General features: G+C 34.9%; 1 protein-coding gene across 2 annotated transcripts in view; it reads right to left on the bottom strand.

The window, feature by feature from the left end:
* The window catches only part of DCDC1 (doublecortin domain containing 1), a 480,273-nt gene that overhangs the window by 440,085 nt on the left and 25,822 nt on the right, over positions 1–14,366 (bottom strand). Inside the window, exons 4-5 of one of the 2 annotated variants that reach the window (XM_049648784.1) lie at positions 13,162–13,331; positions 378–647 (exon numbers count right to left, since the gene is read on the bottom strand). In XM_049648784.1, the coding sequence (XP_049504741.1) occupies positions 378–647; positions 13,162–13,331 (440 nt within the window). The remainder of the gene's footprint in view (positions 1–377; positions 648–13,161; positions 13,332–14,366) is intronic. The other variant, XM_049648790.1, reaches the window with a different exon arrangement.

Genomic DNA, 14,366 nt, shown 5'->3' with positions numbered 1-14,366 from the left:
GGTTTTATAATAAGTTCATTTCAACTTGATTTTACTGGAAAATACTGCTTAAATATCAAAAGTATGCATTTCTATTTTTAAACAAATATCTGGTAAACAGATATTTTGTAGCCCTAGTCTGATTCTGCTTCAAGTATTTTTTTCAGAGTTTCATATTATCCACATTTAAGTGTACCTCATGTTTTCCACAAGTGTAATTAGCAACATTCTACTCAGGTGCTTTCAAAGAAAAAATAAACAAAACAAAAACAGAAACAAAACCCTAGAGATGTGTTACATTTTAATGTCTGAAATAGTCAATTGAATCATTATAAATTCTGCTCAAAGGAAAAAGCTTCAGCAGTGGGTTAAAAAGAACAGAGAATAGCTTTGATTACCTCAGTTGACCCATTGGATCACTGACAGGTCTGTTTCTCTTGGATACTGATATAAAACAAGAATTGTTTTTACTGTTTGATTTGTAGCTATATGGGTCTGATATTTCATCATGGCTATGATCTGATACTGTTTGATGTGGGGAGCAATCTTGAAGTCCTGACCCTTCTGATACTGTCGCTGAATGCAAAAGCCTGTTGGGGCCAAACTGAGGCTGCAAATAATCTTCAGTTGTTTTAATAACTGCTTTTGCCTGGGATGACATAAACTCTCTGAAAGAAACCATCCAGGGAAGAATACAGCGAATTGATTTGTAATTACTTATTAACAACTACCATATAACTGACTGTATGACATGTGCTAGACAAAATATTACACACTTAGTCATTATTTTGTTTACTCCTTAGAATATCCCTGGAAAGTGGGTACTATTTTCATCCCCATTTTACAGATTTAAGAAATTGTGGCTCAGAGAGGCCACTTAACTTGCCCAAGTTCACATAATGAGTAAACTGACAGGGTAGAAAACTGAACCCAAGCCCATTCTAAAATAAACTCACATTCATAACCATTAAATTGAATTGTTTTGCTCTATTAAACTAAAGGAGAAAGATTGTATAATGCTTAAAACAGCTAACTACAATTTTTTTAATTAAAAATTTTTTTCAGTGTTTTATTTATGAGAGAGACATAGAGTGTGAGAGGGGGAGGGGCAGAGAGAGAGGGAGACACAGAATCCCAAGCAGGATCCATGCTCTGAGCACAAAGCCAGATGGGGGAACTCAAACTCATGGGCCACAAGATCATGACCTGAGCTGAAGTCAGTTGCTTCACTGACTGAGCCACCCAGGCTTTAATTCTTAGATTCATTTAAAAACTACTCCGTACTCTGTTCAGTATTAGGAAATCTAAAAGTTAAAGAGATGTGTCTCCTACCTTCAAGAAACTTGCAAACTATCCCCTAATTCAGAGAGAATATATGCTAAACAATCTGCTTAGAACTATGGGTGTGTATTAACTATAAATGCCAAAAGAATTTCTTGAAGGCAAACTCACTACATAGGCTAGAATAAAGCCTATGAAGGCCTCATGGCAGACTAGATTTATGGTGACCAACTCATCCTGGTTTACTCAGGACTGCCCTGCCATTGGCACTGAAAGTCACACACTCCAGGAACTCCCTGAATCTCAGACAAGTTGGGATAGTTGGTCACCCTACCTGGTAGTTAAGCTGGAGTAGTAGTATTTAGATAAACTATGATATTTGAGGGGCACCTGGGTTGCTCAGTTGGTTAAGCATCAGACTTTGACTCAGGTCATGATCTCCCAGTTCGTGGGTCCGAGGTCTGCATCAGGCTGTGCTGACAGCTCGGAGCCTGGAGCCTGCTTCAGATTCTGTCTCTCTCTCTCTCTCTCTCTCTCTCTCAAAAGCAAATAAATATTTAAAAAAAAACTATGATGTTTCAACAAAGGACCATATGTCCTGTGATGCTGTGTAATACCAAGTTATAAAGATGGAGTATATAGGGAACTTGCTGGTATGATAAAATGAAACATGTTTTAACATAATTGAGAATATTGAGCTGTATGATGATTAAGCATAGATGATAGTAAACTTACACATATTATTTCAGTTATTCATGTATTTGTATTTTTATACAAACCAAATCTGCTTCTTTCTAATTTGTTAGTTTCTCAGTAGTTTTTATGCATAATGTATTATAACCCCACCCACTCATGTAAATATAAACTAGCATATGCTTAATGTGGAAAGCTTAGCACAGCCAGCCCCTCCTCCAGATTTTTTTATCCACCAATGTCATTATAATCACAATTATTTCTTCTGGCCTGTCCTCTCTATGTTCACAAATGTGTAAAATGGTTGATCATTTCTTCTGAAAGAATGAAAGACTTTCATGTGGCATGGGGAAAATTGGTGCGTGTGTGTGTGTGTGTGTGTGTGTGTGTGTGTGTATGAGAGTTGATACAGTGGATCAATAAAGCTAAAACACTGGGATGCAAGCAGTTGTATTTGTTGTTATCACATGTTTCTACCCAAGTCTGTCCTAGACTGACTGTAGCTCTAGGGAGAGAAGTAGTCTTCCCTACACTCCAAAACCTAGCTAGGCTCAAAACTTTGGCAGCCTTTTGAATTGATCACTGGACGTTAGCTCTGGCAGAGGTGAGACCTCCCTTCAGACCTGGGCTATTCGGATTTTGATAGCAATGGTGAATGGTGGCATGAGGCAGAGGTCATGTCTCAGTGGCAGTGTTTTTGCAGCAGTAGCAATGGAACTGCAAATGGTCACCATGCTTTTCAACTTAGGGGAAGAGCAGTAAACAGACAGGAGGAAAGATCTGCAGATCTCATAAATAGTTCCCAGTGCCCATAAATAATCACTTGGAAAGCAAATACTCATGAAAAGAAAGAAAACAAATTCTCTACTTAATGAAGAACAGGTGTCTTTTTTTTTTTTTAAGATTTTATTTTTTTAAAAATATTCTCTGCACTCAACTTGGGGCTTGAACTTACAACCCTGAGTTCAAGAGTCATGTGCTCCATCAACTGAGCCAGCCAGTTGCCTCATGTCTTTCTTTTTCAATGAATGCATTTTGTTTACTATCAAATATTTTTACAAATATACTAATGATTTTATATAATAATCCATTGCCACGCCACCAGAAAGTGAAAGGTTTTGTTTTTTCCATATTTCAAAGCTTCAACTATGTTGATGAGAGGGTAAAGGCAAGCTGAGGGCAAAACTCAAGCTGACACCCCACAAACCCCCTCCCCTTAAGATGGGATATGTATAACATTCTTTAGGCACTAGTGACTGCCTAAGAACAAAGGCAGGGAGAAACAAATGGTCAACTGATAAAGATCGCAGTCATGCAGGACATGAAACTCTACTATAGTTTATAACTGCCTTGATTTACAGGAAAAATTTACACAATCTTAGTAACAGCCAGACCTCCAAGAACCTATAGACTTAATTTCCTAGAGCCCTGATGTCACCTCACCTCTGTAGGATAGAAAATCCTATGTAATCAGTCATTCTTCACAATCACAGCACAGCTCTTTCTGTGCATGGCTCCTGTCCCAGTGCTATAATAAAGACATCTTTTTGCACCATAAAATGCCTCAAGATTTCTTTGACTGTTTCGCTCTACGACCCTGCATCATGTGTCATACCATTATTAATTCAGTATTTTGCCTTTTTTATTTAAATATTGTCTTAATAACCATTTTTCGAGTTGCTATATGGTCTTTACAGATTTTATCAGAATGTAAACAACAAGTATACCTTGCCGTCCTCAATCTAATCATGTAAAAGCTATTTGCTTTTCTTTGTCTCTTGACATATCTTCCCCCTGTCTTCTGGTAACAGCACTGGCATCCTTTAGGGAAACTTTCATCCTTCTCCCTGCCAACTCCACATGATTCTGGTAGGGTTAGGACAATAAATTATATGAGATTTACCTGGTAAATGGTTAAAAGAATTAAATTAAGCAATATGATTTTACCATATATTTATTTATTATCTGCCTTTCTCTAGTAATTTATATTAAAAAGGATAAGAAAAGGTAGCTTTTCATGTAAAAAAGTCACTACTGGGCCACCATCTGTAGTCTTCAGCTTTGATTTGTTTTATCAATGTTGATGACAGGTTTGCACTAGTCCTTACACACTATTAAACTCTTTTTTCTTATAACATTTGATGTGTTGCCTAGTCTTTGGGCGTGTGAGAGGATAATCACAGAACTGTTTGGCAAAGCTAACTTGTCCTACACAGGGAATTAAACCCAAACACATGGCTTGTTAAATTAATGCTGGAAACGAGGGTGTTAGGATCATTCAGCTCAAACACATTTGGGTTTCAGGTGACTGAGCTTGTTAGTGGTATACACAGAAACTGAAAAAAGGAAATAAAACCACTCCAGCAGGGCACAAAGAGAATTAGAAGACCATTCATTGCTCTTTAGAATATACTACTGACTTAAGAACAACTGTAGTAGAAATATTGAAATAGCATTGTATGGGAACAGATGTTAGCTACACTTGAGTATAATCAAATGTATAAACTTGTACAATCAGTACGTTGGACACCTGAACTAATGTAATATTGTGTATTAGCTATACTCAAATTAAAATACTAAAAATCAGGAGCACCTGTCTGGCTCATTGACTCTTGACTGCCAGGTCATGCGTTCAAGTCCTATGTTGGGCATCCAGCTTACTTAAAAAAAAAAAAAAATTAAAAGACAACAACAAATACCACAACTCTAGTAGAGTGCCACATTTTTTTTATTCAGCAACCTCATCTATCCTTCTGTATCTAACTGCTTCTTCCTCTTACGTCATTATTGCCTAACCTACCTCTGTCCTTCTCCTTACTCCTCATGGCTTCTGCTAACTTCCTCTATGTATCTCCCTATTTCTGTACCACACTACTTTCTGAAGACTCTCTATGACTCACATTCAATGCCCCCAAAACTTTAATTGCATCACTATTCAGTTTAGGACGCCCTGCTGGGTAGAACTCTCAAGGTAGGCAATCTCGTAAGCCACTGGCAAGCCTGTCGATGGGAAAGTACCCACCAGTGGCCCAAAACTAGGTACAGGAGGACTTAGAGTAAGATGGACTCTCAGATGCATGGCTTGTCTACTACGCCAAGATAAGCAGAGACACTATATTATTTGATTGGAGAGGTGGGCAAAGGAGGTAGTTCTACACTAGCAGCAATGAACCAGTAGTGCTCTTTAGCTAATACAACTCTAATATCTAGATTGTATTTAAGGAACCATAATTATAGCCTCCTTATTTGTCTTTCTTTCTCTTATTTCTCCTCTTTTCCTTTGAAAGATCTTTTTGCCTTCTCGGCAAAAATTTCTTAGAGATCCCATGACATTCAGATTTATTAAAGTGAACTTTCTTCCACCTTTAGATTTATATATATCTTCATATAGCTATTTTCCCCCCACAGACAGTTTTGGCCTTTTAGAATTGTACTATACCTTCCCACAGTTATTTCCGTCACCAAGACTGTCTGTCTTTTAATTGAGAATTTAGCCTGTAACCTTACAATTTGTTTTCTAGTCTTCCTATGCATTCTCTGTTCCGTTGAATTCCTTTCTTGTTCACTCTTGGATTAAATAATATATATTTTTTATTATTTTATTTTTTTCTATTAGATTGAATGCCCTGCATTGTTTAACCTTATTTTTAGTGGAAACATTAGATATTATAATATGAATCCTATAATTAAAGATTAATATAAATTACTAATTAATTACCTTCCAGATAATGCAAGAACCTGAGAACATATCATACCCATTTATTGTTCCCTCCATGGGCTTGTGGTCTATATATACTTCCTTATTCCATTTTTCAAGGATATGTGTACCTTAAATCCATGTGGTTAATCCATGGCTTAAATCCATGTGGATTCCTAAACCAGTCGTTTTAGGAAAGGATTCTTTATCATAAAAAATAACCTCAATTTGTCCTCAATTACTGTTGAAGCTATCTACCACATTCTGGAACCTGGACTAATTTATAATTTTATAAATTTTAACATTTCTATGTCAGTCTTATTATCTTGTCCTGTAAGTTTATGATGTGTCTTTACTGTAAATCTTTCATTATATCTGTAAACAATTCATATATATAAAGATTTCAAATTGTTTGAAAGATTGGTAAGATTTCTATGCTACCCTTGCATATAGGAATGCATTTCCTTCCTGTGCATTCACATTTGCCCTGGTAGATTTGATAGCTGGAATCACTATACTTTATCAATTATGTAGCCCATATAAAATGCTAGACTTTGATTTCCGTCAAATATTCCAATTCACCACTGTATTATTTACTCTTTTACCACTAGTAAGAAAGCATTTTTTTCCAGCCTAAAGCCTAAATTCTACTACATTAGGTTGGTACAAGAATATCAATTATACAACTTCAGAAATATACCTTCTTTTAAAAAAAATTTTTTTTACATTTATTTATTTTCGAGAGACAGAGAGAGACAGAGCACAAATGGGGGGAGGGACAGAGAGAGAATGAGACACAGAATTCGAAGCAGGTTCCAGGCTCCCAACTGTCAGCACAGAGTCTGATGCGGGGCTCAAATTCACAAATTGTGAGATGATGACCTCACATGAAGCGAAGTTGGATGCTTAACCGATTGATCCACCCAGGCACCCCCAGAAATATACCTTCTTAAAAAATATCTATCTATCTATCTATCTATCTATCTATCTATCTATGTATCATCCATCTATCTGTATTAGTTTCCTATTGTTGGGCAACAAATTACCACAAACTTAGTGGCTTAAAGCAATATTAATTTATTATTACATGGTTTCCATGGGTCAAGGGTCTGGGTAAAGCTTCCCAGGACCCTCTTCTTTGGATCTCATAAAACTGAAATCAAGGTGTCCTCTGGTGTTACAGTTTCATCTGATGCTCATGGTCTTTTTCCAAGGTCATTCGGGTTTTGCCAGAATTTAGTTCTTATAGCTGTAGAATTCATAGTGACTATGAATTCATAATGACTATCATCTTCCTTAAGGCCTTCCTTATTCTAAATCATTCCCCTACATCCTGTATAAACTGATGTACTAGTTTGCATATTGATATGTTTGCTTTGTGATTTGTTATGTGATTTCACATGATTTCATATCCCATTCTGCCAAGGTAAAGATCTTTGCTTTACATCTTTGACACTTCTACTGAAACTTAACCAGTAGTTGATATAAAGGAATAACTACTCTGTGATAATTATGACATCATGCCAAAATGTGTCACTAAAATACCACTGACAAAATAAACACAATTTTTGAAATAAAATATAAGAAAGCCAAAGCCAAGAGTTATGTCAGGCAATGTTGATTATTTATCCAACAGTTATTCCACTGATTTTTCCTTAGATGAAAAGTCTCAGTTATGTTGTGGATTCATCCTCTTTATATGCCCATGGAAAGTATCCCCTAATCAGTTCCCATGGGTGAATCCTCAGTGTCTAACACCAACGATGGTAATTATATTTCCCTTGTCCCTTGCAGGCTAAGTAATCAGCCTATGATTACTACATTACTATGATCCAATTTTGGTCACTGAGACATGATGCAAAGTCATCTGGAGAAATGTATTTTGCCCTAATAAAAAAGAAATATAGGGTCACCTAGCTGGCTCAGCCAGTAAAGCATGTGACTCTTGATCTTGGGGTTCTGAGTATGAGCCCCACATTTTATGTAGAGATTACTTAAAAAATAAAATCTTAAAAAAAGAAATAATCAAATATCCATTTTCTTTAGTCAGAAATTTTTTAAATAAAATTTATTTTTTTATTTTATTTTATTTTATAATTTCATTTTATTTTATATTTCATTTCATTTCATTTCATTTCATTTCATTTCATTTCATTTCATAGAGCAAAAGAAGGAGAGGGGCAGAGGTACAGAGAGAGAGAATTCCAAGCAGGCTCCCACACCACGGTCAGTGTGGACTCTGACAAGGGGCTTGATCCCATGACCCTGGGATCATGACCTGAGCTTCTATCAAGAGTCAGATGCTCAACCAACTGAACTACCCAGACACCCCTTTATTCAGGCATTATTGAGTGAACATGTAATAAGCCATCTTGTGAGTAGGAGGAGTCATACCCAAGGATCTAGCCAATAGTCTGAGGATGGCAGAGGAAAAGATACAAAGAGCAAGGCTCTTTGAAAACACTGCTGAACCACTGAATTTAACCCTCGAATTGCCTGCCCCTGAGGTTCTTGTTATGTAAGATAATGACTGTTCCTCATTTTTAAAGTCACTTTCAGTTGAGTTTTCTGTTACTTTGTGCTAATAGTAGCCTAACTTACACAATCAGCTTTCTAATCATAGTTGCTTTACTTTTTGTTTTATTCAAAATCTTTACTAATTTTATAATGGACTAAAGTATAACTAATATTGTATTTTCTAAATATTTTACTTTTACTTAAGTAGAAACATTTCATCAAAAACTTCAGCATAGGCATAAAAATGACACAGAGTTTTTATTTCCCTGCTCTTTCAAACACAAAGCATCCCTGGTGAATTTAGATTTCCATGGCAGAAATTTGCAGGTGGCTAATAATTCTATTCATAACTAGGAAGTGTGGCTACTTTGACAGATCATGGCTCAATAACAAACATACAGGTCTAAGTAATCACATAGTTTAGATGTGAATTCAACAGCAGAATAATGACAGATGCCAAGGATTTGTACTTGCTGTTGCTTCATACCAGTGTTGGCTGTCAAAATGTCTCTTTTTCCTATACAGAAGCCATAGAATTTTTATGGATAGCAATTACTTACAATATTCAATGAAGTACATCAAGTATAACAACCACTCGTTAGCCCCTCATTATTTAGTAGTCTCTTTGTTAAATGTAGTCAACCATTTTCATCTAAATTATTTATTTATACTGTATATTTGACAAGCATATATTTCTTGCTTTATATTTGTATGGCATTTAAACCTTCCTGAAGAGTTATGTTTTTTTAATATTGTCATTTGTAAAACTTATCTTTATCCTATCACCATTTTAATAGTAATTAAACTCTCTAATTGGAATAAATACAAATAGGAAAATGAAACATGAGGGAAAATGACCCCAAGTACATTCAATAATAAATCATCAACTTAAAATACTGGAATGCAACTAACAAAAGAAATAACCTTATATATGTTTGATGAATGTAACCTTGTATAAAATCTCTGCAGTACATAAAGTACAAAAATTTCATTAAACTTCATCCTAACCTTTCTCCAACTTGATGAAATGAATAACCTAAAGATATAAATAACTTTCTACAATAGCTAGATAAAATGTAAGTTAAACATCATAGAAAGTAAATAATACAAGTGATTATAATAAAACTCAACAATTCCCCTCAAATTTTATCTCCAACACCAGAAGAAAATATATTTCTAGTTTGGCCTAGAAATTTAGGTAAGGGTATCCCAGTTGCAAAGCAATTTCCAGTTATTTTACAATACATACTATATCAAATTTGTACTTGCAACTTGATGATTGAATAATAACCAATGCATAGTATTCAAATCACATATATACGCTATAGGAGCTATTCAATGTCTGTTAAATTGAACTTGTTTAATTTTATAGAAGGAAATTCTAAACAAGAGGAGCAATTTCTAAAATTGGTAAAGGAACCATCTGAATATAGGATCATCTCACCCAAAGGAAGAAAAGTATATTTGTGTTTATACAAATGTACAAAGGAATAAGAGCAAGGTACATCTTTAAAACTGGGGAGGTTACAGATATTATACAGAAATTTTTCCAGAGGAAATCTAAATTTTCAAAAGGAAACAATATAGTCTTTTAACATTTTAAAAGGAAATCATACATTAATCTTTAGATCTGTAGAGATTTTGATTTTGAAAAAAAAATTGAAAAAAAATATGAACTGCACAAAGTGTGATTTGTTGGGCAATGGAGGTACTTAAGGTGTTGCCTTGCTTCATTAACTTTTGCTGTCTCCCCTCTCTCCCTTCTGCTACCCATCCTGTGCTGGGAACTGACAGCCCATCTTTGGAATGATGAAATTGCTAAACTTAAACTGTCCCTAGAAAAGGCAATGTGATCAAATGTTTCTATTTATAAAGGCATCTAAGACTCATTCCAATTAAAAATATCCAAGACCCAGGGTGCCTGGCTGGCTCAGTCAGTGGAGCATCCAACTCTTAATCACAGAGTCATGAGTTCAAGCCCCACATTGGGCACAGAGATTACCTTTAAAAAAAAAAAAAGTAAAGAAAAATCCAAGATAACTAAAATTAGACATTAAAAAGTGAATGAATAGTTTATGTGTTGCCAGTCTCCTTGAAAGCACGATTTGTCTGTGAAAAGTAACCCAGATAACATATAACAAAAAACCGTTGGTAATTCACTTTTAAAACTGATATAAGTCCTCATTTAATGTACTAAAAAAAATTTCTCCTGCAGGGAATTAAAAGAGTTGGCAACACACTCAGCTGCAAGCAAGATTAAAAGATACTATAACTTTCTATTATAAAAATCATGAAATTACATCCTAGATGATCATCAGCTAAAAATCAATAAAATATTTTATATGTGGGATAGAAAGAAATACTGTTTACAACATTCTCTTAATTTTAAAATGAAATTTTAATTTGGAAATCTACTCAGCACTTAGAAATATCTTTCTATAAATATGACGGAACTGTCCATAGATACCAGTTACCAATAAATAATTAATTTTGCCATCCATGTCTCAAAGGCTGGTGCTCTGTGCCAGCGTACCTGGAAATACATCACACCAAAGCTAGGTAGGAAAAGTTTCCTATTGTGCTGCTTTTCATAATGATGCTAGATATTTCCAGTCATCTGACCTTGTACTGGTAAGTCATAAAATGGGAGGATCAGACCTTCTTTGGCACAATTTTGTTGAACTCATTTACACTGATGATGATTAGTTTTCTTGTTAAGGGAAGGATCCTGGTATAGCAGTTTTCACTCTGCTACAAATATAGAAGAAGGACAAAGAAAAAAAACACTGAAAGAACACAAGAAAGAGTGAAGAGTGAATAATGTAAATACAATATAGAATAAATTAATAGCATCAGGTAATAACATGAGACTAAAGTGACTGGTCACTGTATGGCTGCAATGAATGGATTTAAAACATGTGGGCATATTTTGTAAAATGTACAGTGTGTTTAGTGGAGAGAAACATAATCTCTTGTGATATAAGTAAAAGAACAACAAATTGACTATATTTTAATAATTATTTCTCATAAAATGATCACAAGGATTGTGGAAGAAAGGTGGCAAGGAAAACAAGAATGAGACAAGAAAAGTTTTAACCTCAATCAGGGGGAAAATGTCTTTATTCGTAGAGAAAATTGCCTCTCTCTGATAATCATATTAATGCCAACAGATCTTAGACTACCATTAGCCTTTATGAACTTGACCCCTTTCAGGTTGAAACTCATCATTTTCTTTTGCATGAAAGTAAAAGATCTCTGGGCATTGTCTTTGACTTCCATTCGATTACCAGGAGATTTACTTTATATTCTAGGTACATCATAATCAAAGTTGATGGTAAAATGTAATAGTGACAGAAAAGAAATTAGGATTCAGACAAAGAAATATGAGTACCACATTGAAATAAACTACTAAAAAACAGGCAGTAGGAAGGTGTCACATGAAAAGAAAGACTGACATTAAAAAAGGACAAAAAAAGCCAGAGTTAAAACGAGTCAGAATCAAAGAAAGAAAATGAGAAAAAAGCAGAAAGAAAATGTATAAATGAAATTACAGTTAGCTCTAGCAGAAAAAAATAAAGAATCTAAAAAAGCACAAAAGATAGTTGGAATAAAAAGTGAATGTAGTATGATTTTGAAAAGGAAATTGGTAAAAATAAATTCTAAAGCAAAAAAAATAAAAATTCTAAGCAAAAAAAAATTCTATTGGTAAAAAATAAAAACATTTATTAGCAATGGCATTTGTATAAAGGAATACTTAAAAATCCTATTTGGAAATTGTTTTCCATTGTCTTATTGAGGAAAACACTTTCACGAGTAACTTATGTCTCTACAGTATAACTATATTGAGTAATGATGTTCTAAAAAATTATCTAGCCATATAGCTAGTACACTGTGTAAATAATCTCAGACACTGCTGATGCACTCAGAGTTCAGAGGAATAAAGCAAAACAAAAATTAGCTAAAAGTCTAAAGTTTATTTCTGAGAGAGACAGAGCATGAGTGGGGGAGGAGCAGAGAGAGAGGGAGACACAAAATCCAAAGCAGGCTCCGGCTCTGGGCTGTCAGCACAGAGCCTCATGTGGGGCTCAAACTCATGAACCGAACTCACGAACCGGAGACTGTGACCTGAGCCAAAGTAGGATGCTTAACCGACGGAGCCACCCAGGCACCCCACTAAAAGTCTAGATTTCACTTTCGTCTAAATTTACTGATACGTAAAAAAATAATGAAACTGTGTTAAGATATAAATGTAACTGGGCATTTTTATAAGACATTAACATTATCCTTAGTTTATGAATATTCTCTTCAACGATTTTATAGTTACATTTTCTTTTTAACATAAAGACTATGACATCACACTTAGCCAGCCAATAGTTTAACAAAACCTAACAGAAACTTTTTTATTCTTTCATTTTCCAATAGACAAAAACACAGGAAAAATACATCTGCCTCCTCTGCTTTGTATTTCTGAGAAGTGTGGTAGAATATACTAGAGAAGAGTTCTTGCTGTGGAGTTAGATCCATATGGGTTCAAATCATACATTCTGTACTTACCAGCTCTGTGATCTTGGTCAAGTTAATTAACCTCTCTAGGTAATTGTTTCTTCATAGGTAAAATGGAAATGTTTAAATACTACCTGCCTTATATTCCTCCCACAGCTGTTTAGAGAACTAAATAGATATAATGCAGGTTAAGAGGTTAGCATGGTGACTCGCATGTAGCCAATATTATCTGTCCTGCCATTATTATTATCATTATACTACTGTCCAAGTCAGACTCCAGGTATAATTTATGTTTATTACATCATCTGCCTTTTTTCTTCCCATAAAGTAGAAGAAATTGAAGGGCTCTAATTGAGGCAACAACCTTCATAACCCATCATATCTCCAAGTTATTACTGACATCAGCTCCAGGAACATTTAATTAGACAACTTTTTGTAGGCACTTTATCTCCTTCAGAATTCAGTGTAAGCTGCTGAAATAATATTCTTACCTTGGTAAATCTTTTGAAATACATTTGTAAATTGGGTGAACGGTATCACCACTGAAGGTGCCTTTGGTGCTGCTCTGCTGTGATGCCTTCATGGCTTTAGTCAAGGGGGATAAAGAAGACTGAGAAACGGATGCTCCATGATCATCTGTGTCTCTTTTTGCCATTTTCAGCTAAAAATGAGGAAGAATGTTATTTAATTAGAAAGGTAAAATCCTCTAGGGTCATAAATTGGGGCTAGGCATTCATCACAAGTTCTCTCTCACCATGTTCTAGGCTATGCAGCAATTGCTAAATGTGAGATATCATGATAAAAGAACAGAGATGAAGTCTAAAGGAAAACAAAAGTATGAATCTGGGTCTTTGAATAGTATAATCCTAGGTCCCTGGCTGACTCAGTGGGTAGAGCATGCCCTTCTTGATCTCAGAGGCATGAATTTGAGCCCCATATTAGGTATAGAGATTACTTTAAAATAAAATCTTAAAAAAAAAAAGAATGGCATAATCCTATTCAAGAAAGAAAAAAATGGTAATTTATTGCAAAGCATTTTCATTTTTTTTAAAGCATTTTCATTTTTGCTGTTTGCTAGAAAATTGCTCATTATAACAAACTTAACATGAGGAATATGTTATTGAAAAGTGTACCACAATGCCTTTTTTTTTTTTTTTTTTGCCTGTCCTCCATCCTTTCCATTTTGAATTCTACCTTTGTCCTGATTCTAATGGAGAATTCTAAATTATGTGGCCTTACTTTCCAGTAGGGAAGTGAGTATGCCTGTGACCAGCCAATCTAAGTGCCTTTCCCAGAAACAGTGATGGCTAAATCAGAATCCCCGTAAAGAAAAAGTCATGCTCTGTTCTCTGGGATTGCTACCTTTCAGAACAATGTTAAACCTCCATGACTGAGAATGAAGCCAAAACAGATAAAAACAAAAGTGAGAGATGGAGAGAGATTAAAAAGTGAGAGAGATTTCTGATGACATTTGAATCCCTGAAACCTGGTATTAAAAAACAACCCTATCTCTTCATTTTCCTGGGTATGTGAGCCAAGCCAACAGATTTCTCTCTCTCTCTCTTTTTTTTTATTTGGCTAAAATAGTTTGAGTTGGGATTCTCTTATTTGCAACCTAGAATCTTTTTTTTTTTTTTTTTAGTTTATTTATTTATTTGGAGAGAGCGAGAGAGAGCAAGAGAGAGAACAAGTGGGT

Source organism: Panthera uncia, chromosome D1, assembly GCF_023721935.1.
Source record: "Panthera uncia isolate 11264 chromosome D1, Puncia_PCG_1.0, whole genome shotgun sequence".
In the NCBI taxonomy this organism is placed as follows: Eukaryota; Metazoa; Chordata; class Mammalia; order Carnivora; family Felidae; genus Panthera; species Panthera uncia.
This window is presented reverse-complemented; position numbering and strand designations above follow the sequence as displayed.